The 23,230-nt window shown below is 47.7% G+C and overlaps 1 protein-coding gene across 8 annotated transcripts in view; it reads left to right on the forward strand.

Moving 5' to 3' along the window:
* The window catches only part of Gas7 (growth arrest specific 7), a 232,331-nt gene that overhangs the window by 147,471 nt on the left and 61,630 nt on the right, over positions 1–23,230 (forward strand). For 7 of the 8 annotated variants that reach the window (XM_028869379.2, XM_037200583.1, XM_037200581.1 and 4 more), the window contains exon 2: positions 1,600–1,720. In XM_028869379.2, the coding sequence (XP_028725212.1) occupies positions 1,600–1,720 (121 nt within the window). Of the gene's footprint in view, positions 1–1,599; positions 1,721–14,158; positions 14,613–23,230 lie in introns of those variants that run through there. The other variant, XM_037200582.1, reaches the window with a different exon arrangement.

Below are 23,230 nucleotides of genomic sequence, written 5' to 3' on the forward strand. Positions count from 1 at the left end.
ATATAGTAGCCTAGACTGGCCGCAGACTCATGATTCTCCCCACCTCATCCTCCCGAGTGCTGGAATCACGGGCCCACATCATCTCACCCTGCTCCTCGCTCACACTTGGCTCATCATTATACTATTTGTATTGCCTGTATTCTGGCCGTCTTTCAGGCCAGGAGAAGTTAGAGTGGTTGGTGTTTGGGGCCAGTCTCTCTTGCTCCCGGGTTCATTGGTGCTTAGCATATAGTCTACGCTGGCGGCGAGGAGGACAGCGTACCACTTTCAGCCTGGCTACTGTGTACCTCGCCATCGCCTGTCCAGAGCACAGTCTTCCATGCAAAAACAAAGAGGTGCCGTGGCTCAGGAGGTGCCTGTGCAGGAGACACAAGCATCTGAGCACAGAGAACACTTGTGAGAATTCATGACGTGCACCAGGGCCACACAGAGGCCTGAGGGAGGCCATGTTTACTCCCAGCAGCACCTGGGGTTTGCTCATTCCTCTTATGGTACAAAGGCCACCACAAGAAGCTGAGACAAAGCTCTCTCTGGGCTGGCTGGAGAGGGGCATCAGGGCACACACTTCGTTGCTCCGGTTTCAACCATTATCCCATTTTTTTCTAAATATTGGTCATCGAGGACCCAAAGAGCCACTCCCGTGGGCATGGCAGGGAACACCGAGGGCACTGAGGAGCTGGTGGCCCTTTGTATTTCTAAACAGGTTTTTCTGAGAAACTCTTGTCCTTCTGTAGCTGCAATTCTGATTTTTATCAATTTACCTTCTCCAAAAGGCACAGCAATTGTGTGGGCTAATTTGGATCCTCTGTCTTTATTTTTAAATGTTCTTTAGCTGAGAACCTTTATTTTTGTGTTTATTGGAGATTTACATGGGGAAGATAAGTAAGAGAAAAGAAAGATAAAAATTGCCTCTAAGCCCACCACTGAGGGATCACAGACACAGTTACAGTGTATGCCCGCCTTCCGCCTAATGCTCCGTCTTACATAGTCTTCTGTTTCTTAAGACAAATGTCACTGCACAGTCACAAGAATCAAGCTTACGGTGCCTTGTTTTGTCTTAAAACCCCCGGTTCCCTTTGCCACAGCGACAGGACACAGGGAGAGAGAAACCCCGACCCAGCTCTCGCACTCTCAACATTATTATAGAATGGTTTACACCTCGTCCTGCCGCAGCATGCATTAATTACATCTGCTAGGTTTGCACAGCAGGCCTGGGGCTGTGTCGGCTGCGGTACTCAGTGGTCCTGCGGAGTGTAGACTGCACAGCCCGCCGTGGGTGTAGACTGCACAGTCCACAGCGGGTATAGATTGCACAGTCCACAGAGGGGCGCGTGAAGTGACGGGGACCCCGGGAAGCACAGCACCCCGTGATTGAGCTTTTCTCAGGGTCTGAGAGGGAAAAAGATCAGCAATTCTGTCAGCTCTGGGTGGGGCCGTGCCTTCTGTGAGGGGCACCTCAGACTGCCTGTCACCTGCCCCGAGAGAGGCCTGCAGGTCAGGCTACCCCAGTTGAGAGATCCCAGTGTGCTTTTGTGGTTCACAAGACAGTTGTGAAAATGGCAAGTCTGCCTGACCCTTTCTTTCCTTCCTCTCCAACAGAAGCCTGGGATGGTCCCCCCTCCGCCGGGAGAGGAGAGCCAGACGGTCATCCTTCCACCTGGCTGGCACAGCTACTTGTCCCCTCAGGGCCGCCGTTACTATGTCAACACGACTACCAATGGTGAGTCCCACTCCGGAACAGCCTTTTCTAGCCCTCAGATGTCTGCCTCTTCCTAGGGGTGCTTTCTCCCCCACTCTGAACCCTCTGGTTTGGGGGCCTTTCTTGTTAAATCTGACTCGAGGAAAGGTAGCCTGGCATCTTACCCCTCCGGTTCTAGAACTGTTTACCATATCCCAGGGGGCTACAGTAGAGTTCTGCTCATCCCTGGTGCTGGGTGTTGGGGCCTGGATCTGCGTTCTGGAAGCTGCTTCAGGGGACAGCTATATTTCAAGATTCCCCCCATCCCTGACACCTCACATCTACCTTCATGGAACTCAACCTTAGGATCTAGGACTGAACGGTTCAGAAATGACCTCAGAGGCTAGTTCAACAAATCAATGTAATCTATATTGTCTAGGAACTGTTCTAACGGAACTGAAGATTCAGAGGCTGTAAATTCTCTCCCTGATTTTACCGTAACACCCTTTTCTCGACCGAAGTATCTCACTGGCTGTTTTGTGGATTGTCCATTTGGAAATGGTGGGGCTATGTGTGGGCCATTCATCCTCTCTCTTAGCACAGAGTCTCTGCCTTCCACCTCTATCTTCTCCATACTCTTTCCTTTCTCCCTGCCCCCTTCTCTCTTCTCTTCTCTTCTCTTCTCTTCTCTTCTCTTCTCTTCTCTTCACTTCTCTTCTCTTCTCTCCTCGTTCTTTTGAAACAGGGTCTCATTCGGTAGGCTAGGCTGGCTTGGAATTCACCATGTAGCCCAGGCTGCCCTTGAATGCATGCTAGTTCTCCTCTGACAACCTCCCAGGTGCTAGGATTAGAAGGCTATATTCAGCCACCCAGCCACTCCCCACATACCTCTGAGCTGAATGGGACTGGAGTTCCATGCTCCAAAGAGTTACATTTTCCTGGACCTCCCAAATGACTCCAGGACACCAAATGTGGAGATGGTTCTACAATGCTGTGCTGTACAGCTAGTCTTGGCACACGTTAAGCAGGACACTGTTCGGGCTGAGGGCAGAAGTATAAGGCAAGCCAGCTGAGAAGTCTTGAACTCCTATATCCCCAAGGACTGTACCTCAAGAACACCAACAGAACCAAGAGATACAACAGAAGGGAAATTAGACTTGGTGGGCATTGCAGACACGTGTGCCAAGGCAGAATGTGGCCGTCTACCTGTTGGTTCCAATATTGGCGTCACTTCTGTCTTCTGTGCCCATCTGACTCCATTGCTCTATCTTGTCACCTGGGACAGGGAGGTTATTAACACGATTAATGATTTTGAGGCTGCACTAAGAGGAGAGGTCCCAGTGAGAGGACAGCCAGCATTCTGGATGCCGGTCAGCTTTACTCTCTCATTAGGTAATTGTTGTATGCATCGTTTTTTCTGTTCAATTCAACACACATTTATTAAGCCTCAAATATGTACCATGAAGAATGGCCTTGCCCCTAAATTGCTTATCTAGAGGGGGACACAGAGAAGCTGACAGCTGCTACTTTGGATAGCTGGCTTGTGCATACCACAAGCACCCTAACCTGCAGACTCAGCAGGGTGTTCCCCTTGAAGATAGGTGGCCAGGGTTTCTAGGAAAGGGGAAGTGGGGCTGTTTTTAACTGTTCTAATCTCACACTTCCTCAAAACAAACCCTCGAGCAGCTTTGCCCTGCTCAGGGAGCCTGGATGTTTCAGAGGTGCATGCAGGCTGCTTGAATGCGCTTCCTCCTGGGGAGCGGCTGCTTCAGTGCAGTTCCCCAGGGGAGTGGGTGTCTGCACACAGATCTCCATCTGTGCAGTGCAGAGTTTGGATGGGATGAGCTCAAGAGCAAGAATTTAGGTGGATTTGTTCTTGTCTCAAATTAGCCAGTCTGTTGCAAAGGGGAATAGAGAACATGCCTTTCTAGAGTCTCTCTCTCTCTCTCTCTCTCTCTCTCTCTCTCTCTCTCTCTCTCTGTGTGTGTGTGTGTGTGTGTGTCTTACACACACACACACACACACACATCAGTAAAAGAATAGTATATTCTCAGGGTTAAAAAGCCAATAAATAAAAATGGGATTCAAATCAACATTGAAAATCCTCAGTCGCATTTCCCAGAGCTATTTATCACATATATCCTTTGAGGCATTTGTATTCTCTATCTTCTAAGCATAGGCATGCTGGTGTTTTAAAAATAAATTACAAATGTTATCCATCCTATCCTTTAAATCATGACAACGATTTATTGTGGACATTGTTCTATACTTTGAATATTTCCATCTAACTCATTCATTTTAATCGCTGTGTATTAGGAATGTGCCGCCATTAATTTAAGTACTACTCTACTTAGGAATGGAAATGTAGCCATATTTTATATCAACAGTGTCTGGAAGCTCTCTTCTGGGGTTCTGACTTTTCATACACCAGTAGGTCGGAGCTTCCTTGGGGTTGTGGGATGCTGAGTGCTCCTCAGATTGACAAGCTGATTCTCTAACAGACCAGGCAGTAAATAGTTTAGATTTGGAGGGTCATGGTCTCTGTCACAGCTACTTAACTTTATCACTGTAGCATGAATAGTAATGTAGACAGTATGTAAACTAGTGAGCGCAGCTACAGTCTAATAAAACTTTGTGTATGGCAAAAAGGGAGAGGACATTTAGGTTTGGACACTGCAATATGAATTGCAGGTAATTTACATTTTGAAATCACATTGTTTTTATTTTTGAACATTCAAAACTACAGAATTTTGGTTCACAAGTTCACCAGCCTTGTGGTAATAGGGTGGGCTGATTTGCTAGGTTGTCTGGAGGGTCCAGTAGGACTGGTCCCTCCCCCTTTCTCTCTTACTTAGTAATCCTAACTCCTTGGTCTTGCATTCTGGATGCTGGTCAGCTTTCCTCACTCATTAGGTAATTATTGTATGCATTGTTTTTCTGTTCAATTCAACATATATTTATTGAGCCTCAAATATGTACCATGAAGAATGGCCTTGCCCCTAAATTGCTTATCTGCTCATAGTGGGAACAGATCTTAAAGCTTTGTGTGCATGTGTGGGAGTACTGGAGGGATGTCTGTGCATGTTGCTGGGGAATGAACCCCATGTTCTAGGCAAATACTGTATCAGTGTGCTATACCGGTAGCCCTGGAAGCAGATTTTAAGTGAATACTTGCTTGATTACCCATGAGAAGGGCTGTGAAGAGGTCTGAGGTATTTGAAGATAGTGTCACAGAGAGCCTGTGGGGCCCAGGATGTCCCTGGAGGTAGAAAGGGCCAGGAAGAGGCAGAATGGGAAATGTCTTTCCCAGCAGTCCTGAGAGTCCTTAAGGATTACTACAGGGTCAAGAGAAGAGGCAAGCAGCTTCGTCTTTCCTTCCCAATATTGGTCTGATTGGGGTTTCCTCTCACCCCTGCCTGTTTGGGGGCCACCTGCCTGTCTATAGCAGAAGCGATCCTTGTTTGCATCCTTGCCTCTGTCTCACATCCTGACTTCTGGGGCCTCTGAGTTGGTACCCTCACTGCTGGACTCCCCTTTCTGTCCCAACTTTCATGTTTCATGCTAACCCCTCCATCTGTCCAGGTGGCAGGTCATGGACACATCGGGTTCACTACCCGCTGCTGAGAGCCACTGAGTACACTCTTTGCATCTTCGAAGAGGATGATTTTTCAAATGCAGATGCCCCTCAAGGTGACGTTCAAGATCCATAATTAAAAAAACAAAATGAAATGAACCCCACAGATGCCCCTGTTCTTTATAGAAGGTATAGTGTTTGACAGAACCTCCACCCACCTTCCCGAGGACTTGAAGTCATTTCTAGTTATATATAAGACCAATTCGACGTCAATGCTATGTAAATAGTTGCTTCTCTGTATTGTTCAGGGAACAGTGACAAGAAAAAAATGCCTGTGCACGTTCAGAGAATATGCAGCTGTCTCCCCTCTGAATATCTCAGCCCCCTGTGACTGGTAGAAGCCACCAGTGCAGAACCTAAGGATCCTGAAAGTTGCCTGGATTCCCCCCTGCCCCTTAATCCCTAATCTGTCTTCCCCCAGAGGGCGCCTGGGCATAATAACTATCCTGTGCAAAGCCTCATTTACATTGGTGTCCCCTGATAATCTGCTTGCTTTCACATCCATTTAGGATTTCATGGATGAGGGTCTGCGCCCTGCTTGCCACCGGGTCAGGCCATGGGTATACAAAACCAAATGAGACCCAGGCTCTGCTCTCGGAGACTGTAGCTCCAAAGGGGTCAGAGAGACAGGCAAACATCTACAAGCATTACAGGCACTTGCATGTGGGGAGTGCAAGGACTCTAAGGAGGGGCCCATGACAGAGGCATCTGACCAAGGTTGTAGCCCAAGCAGAGAGCGAGGCAGCAGGAGGAAGGCAGGTGGACAGGGTTGGCAGTGGCAGGAACACAGAGGTGAGGGAAAGCCGGGGTGTGACATGACTCTTCACCCAGTGGGCAGTGGGAAGCCGGGGAAAGTTTCCAAACAGTGGCAGGACCACATCGCAACCTGACAGCAAGACTTCTCACGCAGTAGTGAAGGATTTGGGAGCAGGGAGCACGGAGTAGACAAGCCTAAATGAAAAATGAAATAATGAGGTCAGCACAATCTACGGAGGTGGCCTGAAAGGGGGGGTGGGGGCTGAACTCTGTCAGACAGGATGTGGCAGGCCAGTGGCAGGGAGCTTGCCTGCTTCCTGGCTTTCTGCCTTGTGCGGCAATCATAAGGTGAGAGTGGGAGACACCCAGAAGCCAGCCAGAAGGAAGGAGGTGAATCGGTGCTGCGTGGTTGGTTCCTTGCTGCTGCGTCCTCACAAAGAGATGGCCAGCACATAGATCTGTGGCTCAAAGGTGCATACGTGCCACCGGTGATGGAAGTGCAGAGAAAACCCTGTGGGTGCATGGCCCAGCTTGCAGAGAGCAGAGTGGCTTCCACCCCTACTGGCCACCACTGTGCAGTGACCAACACGCACAGCTGAGTGGGGCGGTCTAGAATGTGCATTTCTTTAGAACAGAGGTTCAGACACATCACTCCGTGCAAGCCTGCAGAAGAAAGCTCTGAATACAGAGTTAAGGAGGGCACCTCAGAGACAGAGAGAAACTGGTAGAGATAGGGGGAATGAATCCGTGCACAGCTGTGTCGTAACACGCAAGGAAGCAAAGATCGTGAAGTGAGGGGAAGCCAGGCACAGACAGAAATACAGATCATGTTTACAATAGGTGGACCATGTCAATCCCTGGGGAGACGCAGATTATTTAGTGAATGGTGATAGTGAATGAGCCAGATGCCCAGCAGGAAGTTTCAATGGGTAAGTTATGGTCGTCCTCTTGCTGGTTTTAAATAGACTCCCCAGTCACTGCAGCAGGGCATGTGTAAGTCATGAACTCCAGAAGTCCCATCCCCTTCCTTTCCCCCCAGTTCTGCCTCTCCAGGACATTTCATCATGCAGAGTGGCCCTGAGTGCAGCCCAGGGAGGTCAGGGACTTCAGTGGCAGGAAAATGGTCCTCTTGCATCATCTAGGAACATGGTCTGTGCTCCCCCAGAGTGGAGTGGGACTAAACCTGGGCAGGGTATATATTGTGATTTATGGCTGGTGAGCTGTTGTCAAAAGCCTACTCTCTTCATTCAGGGGCCCGAGTTAGTCTTAAGGTTCTATGTTAGACCAGTTTAATGAAAGGGCAAAAGGTAGGTGGCTTGAAAACAATGGAAATTCTGAAGGCTGGGGAGTACACGTGCCTGCAGATCGAGGGTCCAGTGGCAGCCTGCCTCTGGTTGCTAGAGATGGACTCTCTCGATGCACTCACAGAGAAGAAAGGGGAGCAAGCTCCCACGGGCCTCATTTATAAGAACATGGATCCCAAGTGAGTAGGGGCTCTCATGGTCTCACCACCCCTCAAATTTCTACCTCTTAGCACCATCACCTTGGAGACTGCGGTTCCATGTCTAGGCTGCAAGTAACAGAGCCTCTTGAACATCAGCTAACTGTTCTAAGAGACCTGGCCCTTCGGCATTGGGTCCCTTTATTATTAGAAGCTACATCACTTAGCTGGCCTTTTTGATATTGTTTGATATGTACGTTACCATTCGAGGAACGGGGAGAGATTTGAAACTAGCATGGAAAGCCAGGATCGGTTCTGTGTAATGTATGAGTCACTGTTTTACAGCATATTTTACTAATCTTTGTATGCATTAAACCAGGTCATTCCATTTATTTTATCTATGTCTTTCATCCCCAAAGAAAGAGAATAATTTGAGGTAATGTCTTAGGCCTGTTTTTCTAGAAAGCAGAGCCTGAGGAAAGGATTAAGCGCTAAGACCTTATTAGGAGATAGTGAGCCCAGAGCAGCGAGGGATGAGCCAGAGAATAAGAGGAACGCCAAGGAAGATGTCACACCATACAGTTCAGTGTCTGGCAGTGAAATGCAGATTGGGCAGCAGCCATTGATATGGTCTGTTGACTTCTTTTGCAAGGTTGTCTTTGGAAATCTCCCATTTCCCATTGGCCAGAGTCCATCCCCTCACCCACCCAATACTCCACCCCTGCTTGGAGAACTATTAGACCACCCGACTCCAAACAGTCTATCAGAAAGCCTGACTTCACCCCTTCCACACTGATACTTCTATTTCCAAGATGAAGTCCTAGATGAACAGGAGTCCCGTTGATAGAAATGTGAGCAGGACTCTAACATCAATGTCTCTATGTAGAGACAACCTTAAAATGGAGTGCCATGGTGCATCCTGCATCCTTGTCACTCACAGGGAGGGAGGGTTCAGTGGCTGATGACTTTACTCACTACCCGTGACAGGGAAGATCTTCCAGGTCATCTGACATAAGGAGGCACTGAACTAAATTTGGCCCTTGAGCCAAATTCACTTGACATTTATCAGAACACAGCCATGTATGTCCCTGTGCTCCCTGTATGACCAGCAAAGCCCAAACTCTTCACTGCTGGCCTTGGCAGAAAAGATGATCCCTGGCCTAACAGAGTCCCATCAACTTTACATATCCAGAAATGGGGCCCTCCATGTACTAGGAGCCTCTGCCCAAAGTCACCAGACCCTTGTAGTCAGGTCATAACTGAACGCCCAGGCTTCAGCGCTCACAAGTGGGGGGCATGGGTGGGAGTGAGCAAATTCGGTATGAGGATAAGTGAGTTCACAGGTTCTTAGATGAAGACGGTCAACAGAAATGGCATAGGACCTCTACCTGTCCTATGAAGGAAGAATCAAGTAAAACCCAGGCAAGCTGGAACTTGTTTCTATCCTCTTTTTGACAAAGAATTGGTATCTCTAAATGTTTTATTATGTTTGTGAGTGAGACTTGGCATGGATATAAGCCAGGGTTTGAGCTTTTGTGTTCATTTGCCAAATAGTCAGTAGTTTTCTTGATTTCTTATTTTAATTTTCCTTTAAGTGAGGGGAGTCTCATTCAACTTTATTACACTAAGAACTAATGAGTTTCTAGGTAGGATTTCCACAAAACTAGTCATTGTGAAAACCGTTCTTTTGAGCTTTACTTTGTTCAAAGTAATTGGATGCTTTCCCAACTCTAGATAGGATGGCCCTGACAGTTCCCTCTCAATGAAAGCTGCCCAGAGAAGCATCTGTACCCCGAACCACCAGTCTTTTTTCTGTCCATCTGCATTACACAAAGTAAGACTAGAGCCATGTTTTCATTTGGCACATTCAGTTGATTAAATTGTGCATTGTGTTCTTGTGTGCATGAGCATGTGCAAACACACACACACACACACACACACACACACACACACACACACACACACACTCATGGATAGCCCTTGTTTTGGCTTCATTATTTTCTTAATTGAAAATATATTCTTCTCTCGTACAACACATCCCAACCATAGTTTCCCCTCCCTCCAGCCCCCCCAGCTGCCCCCTCATCTCCCCTTTCTCCCCCAATCCACTCCCTCTATTTTTTTAATGGCTTCATGGTGGAAAGCTGTTGGACTAGAAAGCATACTATTAATCTGCCTCACTGTGGCCTTTGTTTTCTCTTTCCCAGCGTCCATTTTAATTTGTATTGTTTAGGTAACACTTAAGTACATAGCACACCCCTCATTTTCCACCAGATTGTTAAAACCAAATAATCTCTTGTTTATGGTAGGGACTGAGTGAATACAAAGCCATTCAAAATGCCAATATGCTGACTTTGGAAGACAAAGGGGCAGACTGTTCTTCGCTCTATCCCAAGTCAAGTTATTTTGAATTACTTAGTAAAGAATGCGATGCTGTACCCCATTGGTTGTCAGCTGGAGCTAGCAATCAACAGCAAATGGCCCAGATACCACAGCATTCGAGAGAAATGTGGGGGTGCTAACCCCATGTTCCCCTTCTTGTTTTGTGCCCAAGAAAACTGAAAGCCCATGTGCACACGGAAACCTAGGCGCTCACACACATAGCAGCACCATCCCCAAGGCCAGAGCTCCATGCCCATCAACCAACAAATGGGTGAACAAAATAGGGTGTGGGCACACAATAGAACTCAGCTACCCAAGAGAAGGGAACAGAGCTGATGCCCACTTCCACAAGGAAGATCCTTGAAAACATTCACACCAAGTCAAGAAAGACACAGAGAGCTACATGCTTTGGGATTCAATTTATATGAAATTCCTAAAACAGGCAAATTCATAGAAACCAAAAGTAGATGAGTGGTTGCCAGGGCTACAGGATGAGTGAGTAGTGGCTGCCAATGAGCAGGGGGTTAAGGGGATAGATATGTACTATCATTAGGTAATGGTGAGGGCTGCACATTCCACGAACAGACCAAAGCCATTGCGCTATACACTCTTACAGGGTAAGTTCTATAATATAGTGAATTACATTGCAATAAAGAATTGTCGTTTAAAAGCAGGCCTGGGTGAGGATGCTGGAGGCTCAGTGGCTTTCTTGGTTGCCTTTAGAAGCATTTCCTTAGAGGCTCTGTTTAGGGATTCTTCAGGCATAATTTCTAAATTTTGATTCATGTCAAAAACATCCTGGAGTGCTATTCGCTCAAAACTATCAAGGCAGAGGGCCTGCCACACACTTGCCAAATCACAATCGGCTATCAGGGAAAAGTAAAATATTTTACTTCATATTCTTAAACGCTTTCTAATAGTCACCACCTAGTATGTTTTTTTTAAGTGCAGGGAGACTTAGTAACAACAACATTGGTAAAGACATTGTTGTGTTGGCTTTCTGTCACTGTGATGAGGTACCTGAGGTAGTCAACTGATAAAGAAGAAGAGTTAATTTAGACCCAGAGCATTTTCATGGTGGGGGGGCATGTGGCATAGGAGACACACTCACCTCGTGGTGGCCAGGAAACAAGAGGAGGGAGAAAGGGGCTGGATCCCAAATGTCCCCTACCCGACGAGGGGGCACTGTACTCCCTGTGATGTAACATTGTTCTACCAGACATTTGTTGGAGACAGAGTCTCACTGTGTAGTTCTGGCTGTCCTGGGACTCACTGTGTAGACCAGACTGGCTTCAGACTGTCTGCTTGCTTGCCTCTGCCTCTTGAGTGCTGGGTTTAAACCCCATCTGGCTAGGCCCCACCTCCCGAAGACTCCACTAGGGGCTGGTAGCAAGTACCTCAAGGTGTGGACCAGGCCTTCTCACATGATCTTTGGGGGGGGGGGGGGGAGGCACGTCATCTCCAAACTGGAGCAGTAGCAAGGAATGGAATATAAAGTGGAGGAGTAAACTTAAATCTATCTGACTTTCATTTTCAGAAACACAGTGAGAAAGAGGCAGTGTTTGCCATCATTCCGAGGTTAAAGGTCAGATATCCATAAACCACCACAGTTAAAGCAGAAACTCCCAAAGAGCTGCTTGAAGACAAATAACTCAGTTTTATAGTGACAAGATCGAGAATGAGTAGGAACTTGCCAGGAAAGGCCCTTCACCTGCCTGCTGTTTATGGTCGTGAGGTCGCTGGGGGAGCTGACTCGAGTGTGTTTCCAGCCTTTCTTCTTGTCTGTGTAAGGAGAAGTAATAACAGCTTCTATCATCACAAAGCCCTTGAGTCCATAGCTCAAAAATCATTTGGAGCTCAGCATTTCTGGGAAGGAACGTGGGGCTTGTGCTGTTCTCATGTGTGCCTGATGCATGGACAAGGACTTCAAGGTACATAGAGTCTGCTGTGGTCAAGGCTCTTTTTTTCATTTTTCTCTCTTTGGGAGGGTTTTGTTTGTTTGTTTGTTTGTTTTTAATTTTTAGCAGGGCCTCTACTTTGGTTAGAAAGTATGTACCAGCAAATGGTCACTGTACTGTCCCTCCCCATTGGTCATACTGCAGAGCCCAGTGGTCTGTCAAAGTCTGAAGTGAGCAGAGAGCCTAGCAAAGCTCATCAATATGATGTAGCAGGATCTGTCCTAATCATTACTATGACCAGCATGCATTCATTAAAGACAAGGAATGTTCAGGATGAGGGTGTGCCCATAACAAATGATGTTTGCTTGGGTTAAACCTCTTTAAAAGTGTTGATCTAGCATTCCTGCTACAAGGCATACAGCCAAGGGGAACGGAGTTGGTATATTAGAGACACTGTATTTACTGAAGCATTATTCACAACAACAATGGCATAGAATCCACCGAAGTGCCCATGGGTGCATGAATGGATAAAATGAATATTGTGCATAGCTACAATGGAATACTCTTTGGCCATAAAGAAGATGGAGATCTGTGAACATAGCAACATGAATGAAACCACAGCACCTCGTGTTATGCAGAAATAAGTCAGGCACACACACAAAAAAATGGATACACACATTCTTATACACATTTAGGATCTGCAGATTTGGTTTCATGGATGGAAGGAGTATAATAGTAGTCTCCAAGTCTAGAAAGACGGAGGGAGGGAGGTGTGCCAAGTCTCAGGTACATAGGAGAAATAAGTTCTAGAGTGGAAATGGTTTGCAACACCATCTCATACATTTTATAACAAACAGGAAGGAGTGAGAGCATTGTTAACCCAGAGAAACGATAAACACCAAAGAGAAGGGAATGCTAAGCACCCTGACTTGATCATCCTGCACCATATACGTGATTTCAGTCACCAGATTGTCCCTTGAAGATATATACCATTATTCTGGGGCAAAAACTGAGAAAGTTCCTAAGGAAATGGCATTGTCCTGTCACAGTGGAGTAAGGAACAGAGGAGGTGACAGTCAGGGGTCAGCACTTCTGAAATCCTTTAGGATTGTTCAACCTAGACAAGACAGTCAGTAGATGTTCATCCTGGATGGTCTTTAGACCAAATGCTGCCCAAAGAAGCACTGAGTACAGTGTGTGAGAATGTTCAATTCTGGCAACTCAAGAGGGCATTTGTAAACAAATGGATCCCTTCTTCTCTCAAAAATCCATGATGTGTGGATCTGCCCAAACAGAGATAGGTGGGGTTCAACATGTTCCTCAGGGCATTTCTCTGCCCAGCTGGCCTTCATGTGTGTGTGTGTTCCATGTCTATTTCTGTGTCTGCTCAAGTTTGGGCCAGGTGTTCAGAGCCTCATGGTTTTATATCAAGTTTTAAAGATCGCAGGCCAACAAGATGGCTTAGCAGGAAAGGCACTTGCTGCCAAGTCTGGTGACCTGAGTTTGATTCTTGGGACCTACATGATGGAAGAAGAGATTCAACTCCCATAAGCAGGCACACACAGACACACAGATACACACATACACACACACACACACACACACAGAGAGAGAGAGAGAGAGAGAGAGAGAGAGAGAGAGAGAGAGAGAGAGAGAGAGTAAAAAAGTGTAAAACAGAGTCAGAAGCAGCAATTTACATAGTCAGGATAATATTTTACCATGCACTTGAAAATAGGAGGCAATGAGAGAGGACCAAGAAAGAGAAGAAGAAAACTGTGTAATAGAAATGGAACATTCGTTGCAAAGGGACCTTCCAACTCATCTCGGCTCTGCCCTTCACCCGCTGCTTTCTCATACACTGGCTTGTTCGCATAGATGGAACATTGTCTCTCTGGGACTGTGGGACTGACAAGCAAGTGGAAGCCTGTGTCTGTAAGAAGACAGACACCAAGGACAGCAGAGAGAGGTGGTCTGAAGCAAGGTAGATGTTTCCAAGGTGAGGTGTCATGGAATCAGTGAAATACCAGCGCACTCAGGCATAATCTGCAGGTTCTGTGCTGATATGTGAGTGGGCAAGGACCACGTGACTTGGTTATCAAGCAACAAGTGTTTGCTCAATGCCTTCTCTGTGGCCAGCTCTAATTAGCCACTTGATGGCGTCTTGCCGGGGTGGAGTGGGCGAATGCCATGCAAATGGCTACGCAGAAGACATCCTGAAATCCATATGAGTTGTTCAAGGGAATTTTCCCGGTGGCTTGGCTGTGGTTTTCTTTCCTGCCTGAGTATACTTCTGAAGGTCCCTTCAAGCTTAAAAAAAAAAAAAAAAAAAAAAAAAAAAAAAAAAAAAAAAACAATCCTGTGAAACCAAGGAATGTCAATCTTAAAGTGTTTATCACCCACAACTGCTGGTGAGTGTGCCTCGATAAGTAAAGCTGGCACAATTTCCCCTCCATGGGATCCTTATTGTTGGAGGCAGATCTCAAGAGTGGGGTAACGGCTTTTTGTTCTTTCAATCTGAGTTGGATTCCAAAGTAGAATGCTCTTCCAAGAGGTGTGGGAGGAAGAAAACCGGGTGAGAAGTTAGTCATGCAAGAAGGCTCATGTTTATTGCGTGCCCACTCCCTGTGAGCAGTGGGCTGAGCCACGCAGAGGGCCCCTGAGACCCTCAGGGGCTCCTCATCTTTGACTAGATAATGACGGACATCTTGCACGGTGGCCGTGCCTGAAGCTCCTACCCTTTTGCCCTCTTCCCAACTGCATGCTCAGCGCTCACTGCCCCCAGAAGACAGAGCTCCTGTAATGAGGAGGAGAGCTGGACAGACTGTAAGCTAAATGTGTTGGGAGTGGAGTTTGGCCCCTTCGGAAACTGGCTCAACTTTAGCCATTTAGTAGTTGGATTGGGGGAGTCCTGGTGATTGGCCACGCACACCTCAGGCAGCTTTGACCTGTGCATTTGTGGACCTGGCTGGTTTCTCTTTTACCCTTGGATAATCTTCGCTGTTGGGTTCCTTCTTCTTTTCCTGGGTCTCTCAGGCCAACTGAACAGTTTCGGGCGTCCTTTGTTTGCTGTTGATTGGTTGGTTGGTTGGCTGCATCTTTTTAGCCTTTCGGTTTCTGTTACAAAAGCTTCATTTTCTTATACAGCCCTGTGAGTCCAACACTTTCACATGAGTGCTCGGCTCCTTGACAGGGAAAGCATGTCTGCTCTCACACGCACTCACAGCCTACATGGAACAGTCCAGGACCCCTTGGGGCATGTGTGTGTGTGTGTGTGTGTGTGTGTGTGTGTGTGTGTGTGTGTGTATGTAGAGGGTGTCCGGGTGTGTGAGGGGATGAAAGGGTGTACATACTCATGCACCACCATGCACATATGGAGGTCAGCTCTCTCCTTCTCTCCTGTGGGTTCTGGGGATCAAACTCAGATCAGCGTGGCAACCAGCTCCCTGACCTGCCGAGCCATTTTGCTGGCCCTCGGCCTTCATGGTGGAAAGGTCTGGTTTTGGCAGTGGTCATATAACAGGGAAGCCTGTGGTGGTATGGCAAGCACAGGACCATCTGCAGTGGCTCTGGACAAGATGCCACTTGTCTATATTTGTCACCAGCGTCACCTGCAAGAAGAGGTGGACATGGATTGAGTGGCGGGGCCGTCAGGTCAGGAGGACTTGCTGGAGTGTTTTGCTGCTGTCCGTGCCTTGTTACTTTTGAGTGGCCCCTGGGTCACACCTGCACACAGGTAGCACATGCTGCAGCTGGAGCTCCGCAGAACAGTGCTCTTCCCTACCAGTGGCACGGAACTGCCTGGGAATTGCTTAGATTCTCAGAAAGCAGATTCTCAGGCTCCAAAGGTCACACCTGAGAATCACAAGTGGGGGACCAGGCCTGGTGCACGGCCATGTGACTGGAGTCTCGGGTGATCCTGGGGTGCTCCGGGCTTTGAGAAGCTCTGCTGGGAGCTCCTGTTCTAGGCTCCCCGTGCACAGCATGGGGACTGGTGGGCAGGCTTCTCTGGTCTCTTTGCCAAGAGTTGCATCTATTTCGGCTATTTCCTGAGGTCTCTTCCTTCCTTCAACTCTGAAGTCTCCTATTCCATCAGCACTCTGTGTCTTTTCTGTCCTCGGTTCCTTTTGTCAACATTTGAAAACAGTGTGAGGAGAGGGTTTTGACTGGGGATTTCTGTAAGCGTTTGAAGCACTGGTTAGGATTAGGAAGGGTCCTCTGCTCCCAAGGGAGCAGGGAGACCTCTGCATCTTGGTTGGAACAGCCTTCCTCGGGACCAGTGTGTTTGCGAGCACCTGCTCAGCCGCGCCTAGGAGAGACTATTAGTTATTTCTGTTTCCTAACCTAATTTTAGTTCTCTCCAACCATCCCCTCTTTCCTGTGAACAGCAACATTCTCAGCACTTCGGATCATTATTTATAAACATAACGTCACACCTTTTATGGAAGTCCTCTTCACGAGGATTAGCAAGGCAGAGTGGCTAAAGTTAATAAACGCTGTGTTTCTCAGAAAACAAACAGCGTGATAAGGTGCTCTGTCAGTAGATGATACCGCTTTATGGGAGGAAGGGTTTCAGAGCCGCTGAGCCCTGTGATTTCCTGTAGAGAAGTCATGGACATCCTCCCTGAGGCAGGATCATGAGAGACTATTCCAGAGCCAGTCTGATGCCCCTGGGTGGGTTAACTGTTCAGAGGGTAGTGTAGCTTGTGTTTGGACTGGTTTTGTCTTGTTAGAGGACTTGAAAGCTACTATGGCGGCTTTTAGGAACTATAGTTAGCAGCTGTGAGGGTCTCTGATGGAAGGACTGGAAAATCAGCCCCTGTGCCTAGGGCCTGGGGGTGCCTTGCCCCCTCCATTTCTCTCTGAACTTGCCTTTCATTCTTCAGTAACCATTTAGAAAGGACCAATAGTAGCAGGTCATTTCAGGTTCCATTCTGTAAGGCTCTTGGCTGATCCCAGTAGTCACAACCAAAATCTATGAGTCTTTGCTCAGATTCTGTCTATCTGTCCATCCATCCACCTATTTATCTATCTATCTATCTATCTATCTATCTGTCTGTCTGTCTATCTATCTATCTATTATTTACCCACCTATCCATTACCTATCTACCCACCTATCTATTATCTACATCTATCTTTTATCTATCTATCTATCTATCTATCTATCTATCTATCTATATCCATCCATCCACCTATCTACTATTTATCTATTATCTACCCACCTATCCATTACCTTTCTACCCACCTATCTATTATCTACCATCTATTATCTATTTATCTATCTATCTATCTATCTATCTATCATCTATCTATCTATCTATCTATCTATCTATCTATTACCTATCTTTCTATCGATCTACCTATTATCTATCTACCTACCTCCCTACCTATTATCTATCTCTCTATCTACCTATTTTTGACACAGGGTCTGGCTGTGTAGCCCACATTGGGTTTATACTTAGGACCCACCTGTATCAGCCTCTGAATTCTGGTACTGCAGGCATGAGGCATCATGGGAGTCCTTAGAGAAAGGTCTCCATCACACATAGCAAATGGTTTTAACATTTATGATGCTCTATGATTCTGATGAGGATTTTTTTCTTTTTCTATTTCACATGTATGTGTGTACAGTGGGCACATGCCTATGCATGTTTGCATGTGTTTGAACACATGTATGTAAAGGTGAGCATAAATGTGTTTGCATGTGCATGTGGAGGCCCTAGGCTGTCATCAGGGATATTCCTCGATTGTTCTTTCACTTTGTTCTTTGAGGCAGGGTCTCCCAATCAAACCCAGAGCTTGGGCCTGGGGTCTCCTGGCTCCACCTTCTGAACTTGGACTATAGGCACGCTGCCATGCCTGCCTGGCATTTATGTGAGTCCTGGGGATCCAAACTCTGGTCTTCTTGCTTCCGTGGCAAGCGCCTTAAGCACTGAGCCCTCTCCACTGCCCTGACTGAAATAGTTTAACTTCATTTTTATATATAGATTAGCCAACTTTTTATGCTTTCTTCTCCTAGATGCTATTGTCTAAAAGGCACTTACCCACAAAATGCAGTGATTTCTTCTGTGCCTTATGACCTCTGAAATGCCTTCCATCACTTAGGCATCGCTCCCTCCACCCTTAAAAGTTTCAGTCCTTATGGAAGTTAATTTCAAAAGATGTATGAGAAATAGCTTTCTATTTCCTATTGTTCAAACACCATTTGCCAATTAGCTCTTCCCACTGCCCCGGGAAGCACCTGACTCTGATGAACTGGTTCTGTCTGCACGGGTCTGTGGTCCTTTCCACTGCCTGCCTCCTTTATTCCTATGCTAATACAATGCGGATTTTCCACCTGTTCACTTAAAGAAAGCACTTTACAGCTACGCCTGAGCATATCAGAAACCCTAGAATCACTACCCATGAACATTAGGGAAGTTGTCATACAAAATGAGGGTTGCTTAGGCAGACGCACCATGATGTTATGACCCTTGGTGGGATTGCCAATATATGGATTGTACACACAGTGTGGATCCACTGGACACAGGAGTGATTCATCCCTGGATGAGACAGAAGCTTTACTGTGAGATGGCATCCTGCTGCTTAACACAATGTGTAGTTTTAAACCTACGGCTTATTTATTTCTGGAGTTTTCTGTTTAACATTTTTGGAGCATGGTTGGCCTTAGGTACATGAAGCCATAGTGAGTAAAGCCATATACAAAGGGCATGTGGGGGGGGCTGTTGTTTGTCCTGGGGTGTACTCTGAAAATAATCTTTTATTTGGGTTCTAGCACATACCTTTGCTCATGCCTTCTTGTGACGGTGACGACTTCTGTACTCACAGAGATGTACTTTCCACATCAGTACTGCAGATCAACCTCACTCTTTCTCCCAGCAAGGAATGCCGTTCTATCAGTAGATAACTACTCCCTGGGGGGTGGAGACTTGGGGTGCTTCTCAGAGTTCTTCTGTTCTAGCAAACAAACAAAAACTAAATAAAAAAAAAAAAAAAAAAAGATCAAAACACCCCAGGTACTTGATGGCACACCTAGTGCCTGGAAGTGCTGTTTGATCAAAAGGAATTTTGACAGGCACCTCCAACTGTCTTTCCAGGAGAGTCAGCCCCCTCCCCACCCCCACTTCTCCAGAACTGCATTAAGAGTGGTCACTTTAGAGGGATCTTATTTATCCTATGATTAAAAATGTGATGTTTGTTAGTCTAGTTTAGGTTTCCCCAATTCTGAGGGAGATTAATAAGTTTTCGTATTTTCTGATCATTGTAATTTGTTGTATTTTTCTGTAAACTACCCACATATGTCTTTTATTCATTTATTCATTTGACATATAGTGAGCATCTGGGGGGCTTCCCTAAACTACCCTATATTTCTACCATGTGTCTCACCTGATCCTAAGCCTGACCCAACCCCATGGGGCTTGTCTGGTCCTGCCAGTGATGGGGTTCCATGATGATTTTAATATGGGCTCCCTGGGTTTTCCCCACAGCTGACTCATCACTGAGATTGCCAAATCAAAACAATCTTTCCTGGGTTCCCGTTCCACTGTCTAAACCTAATGTCCAGGCTCAGAGCCTAGGAATCCGCACCTCACACCAACGGCCTTAGTGATTTCTAATGTAGAACTGGCTTCAGGAAATGAGCCTGGAGCACAGGGTACCGCACTTGGGCTCCGGATTGGGAAGAGCAGGCTTGGGATTTTAGATAAGGTTTTCTTCTTGGCATCTGTCTCCAGTTTTCTCAACCGGAACACGGGGCCTAATAGCTGTGCGTAGCCAGTTGGCTGCACGCACCTGATGACTCAGTGGCAAGGCATGCTTTTCCCACGTTACAGTCAACCCTCACTACCCCTCCACGAAAGAGGGGCAGGCAGGCCCCTATTAAATGCTCTCAGGATCCCTCAGTGTTTGTGTGGGTCTACAGGTCCTGCACGTCTCCCGACCGCCATGCAGCCTGGGACAGTTCAAAGCTGGATGTGTCAAAGCACCAGAGGAGTCACCCGGCTGTTATCCTCAGCTTCTGTCTTCTGTAAAAGAAGCTCAAATCTCCCCCCCACCCCGGATCCCAGAGTTGTTACAAAGATCTTGTGAACTGCAGGGTGGTGGGAAGTGGGGATCAGTAAAAACATTTCTGGTTCACTAGGGGATACTCCAACATCTCAGCCATTCCTGGTGGGGTAAGAGGGATTGACCCTTCCTTACCTCTTTTTCTGGGAGATGCTTTCCATAAAGAGATGAAAACAAGGATGGGGAGCATTGAGGCAGAGGCTTGGCATCTGGGAGAGAGCAGAGAGATGGGGGTGGGGGAGGGTAAAAACTACATGAAGACACATGGACTTGTAGACGAACCCATGGCAAACACTCGGGGCCAGTGATGAGGTCCAGGGGTGCCCGTTGCTTCCCCAGTGGAGGTGCGTGCCCCAATGCAGGCAGTCTTGGTCTTAGCAAGGGGTACGAAAGCCTAGAGGTGACTATTTCAAATTAATAGCTCCTGCCTCACTCACTGTCTTAACGTTTGATCATCATTGTTGTAGTATTAAAGAGCAGACACCTGTGCTTCGAAAGCTGGATTTACACAGATTTCAACTTTTCAACAGTGCTCTCTTTCAAGTTTTGTTCTCCTAAGGCCAGGCCCTGTAAGCTACTGTGAGGGATCAGCATTCATGGCTCTTGGCATGGGTCATAAGAAAATAAGCTCCCTGGACATGGCCAGTTGTTTGTGTATGTTTGGCTGCCCTGGTTTCAGTGGGCAAGGTCCGAAGAGAGTAGTTGCCATTAGGAGAGTATGTTCTGTGGTAATTGGGTTGGGTGGGAAAAGGGTCCCTGGGGAATGGCTCACTCCTTCCGTTCTGACCTCATGCAGCTTACACGGTGTCCAGGGCCCTTGTAACAGCAGCTCAGTTCCAGCTCGGGCGGCCATCTGGAGTGACGCGGGGTCCTAGCAATGGGAGCCCAGAGAATGCAGGAGATCCTTGATGTGGGTTCCTTTGACTCTCAACCACCTCTTCAGTCTTACTTGGAGTAGGCCAGAGTACCTGATCACTCTGAGTAGATTATAGGGTCTTCACTGCAGAAGACCTGGAAATGGCTTCCTCCCTCTGCATGGTGTCACCTGTAGGACTGGGCTTGCTGTTGGTGTGATTGTGCTACCAGAACCCTGATGTTCTCTCCAGATGCCCGGCCTCTCCAGATGCTCTGGCTCCATTCCATTACTGCTCCAGGCTTGCAATTGTCCTCGGGTCTTACATAGGTCAGATCTGGCCAAGCCCAGAAGACAGGCTGGGCTGTAGCCTTAGGCAGAGGCTCTGCTCTTGCTGAAGTCCAGCTGGAGACTGGAGTAGAAGGATATAGCACTTCCAGGGCACTGGGAGTGACCCAGAGTGGAGAGCTCAGGGACAGACACTTTGACCAGGAGCCTCTTGGAGAGCAAGTTTCTACCTGCATGCCAGCTTCTCTCTGTGGGTTCCAATAGCCTCCTGAGCTACAGGGTACCCTAGCACAGTGGTTCTCAACCTTCCTAATGCTGCAACACTTTAACACAGTTCCTCATGCGATGGCAACCCCCAGCCATAAAACTATTTCATAGCTACTTTGTAACTGTAATTTTGCTACTGTTGTAAGTTGTGATGTAAATATCTGCGATGCAGGATATCTGATATGAGATCCCCAAAGGGATTGCGACCTCTCCACTAGTCCATCCCCATAGCCTTGGAGGGAGCCAGCAGGGGCCACAGCTTCTCAGGCTCTGCTTTTCTCTCTCTCCCTGCTTGTTCATGGCTTGTGGTTAGCAGGTAACTGAAGGGTAGATAGAAGAGGGCAAGAACTAGGACCCTGTGGTAGCCAGAAGTTGAAATAGCAGAATTTGTACATCAGCTAGAGATGGGAATGTGTGAGTGTTCCTCCTTCTAAAATAAAGTCAGGAGCCTCAGCCACCAAAGGAACAGAGTCAGTGGCCCAAACACATGGGACACAATTCTCTGAGGACCTTCCCCGAGCTTAGGTGGAATGGGTTTATCCCTAGACAGCTGAAGAGCACACCAGGTGGGAGGTGCCACTGTACTATGACATCGTCCAGCCTTGTTGACTGGTGAGGGACCAGGCTTGAGGAGTGAGCCAGCCAGGGTTGCTGTGCTCAAGGTCACACTACAGATGACAAGGTGAAAACCTGTGACCACCCAAGGGCTGGAGTGTGTGTGTGTGTGTGTGTGTGTGTGTGTGTGTGTGTGTGTTGTGTTCTGCCCTGGCTCAGGTTCCCCGACAAATTTGGGGCAGATGTCTACAGAAGGGCCAGCAGGAGGTGGGGGGGGGGTGCTGGGGAGACAGGCACCCTGGGCAGACAAGCAATCAATACTGCCATGCTGAAAGCCCTCCTGTAACCCTAACTAGAGCTCTGAGCTGGGCAGGGGGCACCTCAGAACTTTTGCTCGGACTTTTAATTCCCCGACGCTGACTAGTGTCTACATGTGCACTTCCATCTCCTGCCCAACTCCGGCACCACGTTGGGTGAGCCAGCATCCTCAGAGGAATTCATTGGTGAGCACCTGCAAGGATGGGGTGCTACGTTGCCATACCCACTCTGGTGGCTTTTTTTTTTCTGCGGAGGTGGGGGGAAAACAGGAAGTATCTGGCCTAGAGAAAGGAAGTGATCTGGGAAACCTGCATGGCAGAGGAGGCACTTTTAAATATGCAAGATGGTGATTTCAAGGCACAGGAACAGGCAAAGAGAATAGTAGAGGCATGTTCAGAAATCACCAGCGTGGGCTAACTGGGCCTGCAGAGAAGACCGTCTGGACAGGCAGACAAGGACAGAATGCTGGTGCAGCTCGTAGATTGTCCTCTGTCACCCTGCTACCTGGTTGGGGAGGGATTTTCACAAGTGAGCAACTCAAGACAAGAGCTGGGTTCTGGGGCCAATGGTCTACTAGCCCTGGGGCTGGGATGTAGATGGGAGAGCCAAGAGGCAGGGAGCTCAGATCTTGTGGGGGAGAGGCAAGAACACAAGGGTCAGTGACCCACTGATGGGAGCAGAGTCACGGGCCCAAACCAGTTTGATGAGTAAAAGTAGAGCAGGGTAGGCTGGTGGAGCTGGTGGTTTCTGCCTGTGGATCTTGGGGGAGCCAGGAGGCCAGGACTGGAGGGGAAAGCCAGGGCTGACCCGGGCTGATTCTGTAGACTCGGGTAGCAGTTTGACTTCCAAGCAAGCTGACCATGGGCAGATGGGAGGCGAGCCCTCCTTACAGAGGAGCTAGGTCAGAGACATGTCTGCTTCCTGAGGAAGCTCCTGCACCCCCTTTTGTGTAGAACCCAGAGCCTCATCTGCTAAGCCTGAGTCCTACCCTTACCTCCCCTCTCTTTGTTCAAAGATGTCCTCTCTTCCCTCTCTTGCTGGTCTTCTCCACTCGTGTGCATTTTGTTACCATACTAAGTCAACTCCCCAGAGCCCTCAG

This window comes from Peromyscus leucopus, chromosome 8b (assembly GCF_004664715.2).
Source record: "Peromyscus leucopus breed LL Stock chromosome 8b, UCI_PerLeu_2.1, whole genome shotgun sequence".
NCBI lineage: Eukaryota > Metazoa > Chordata > Mammalia > Rodentia > Cricetidae > Peromyscus > Peromyscus leucopus.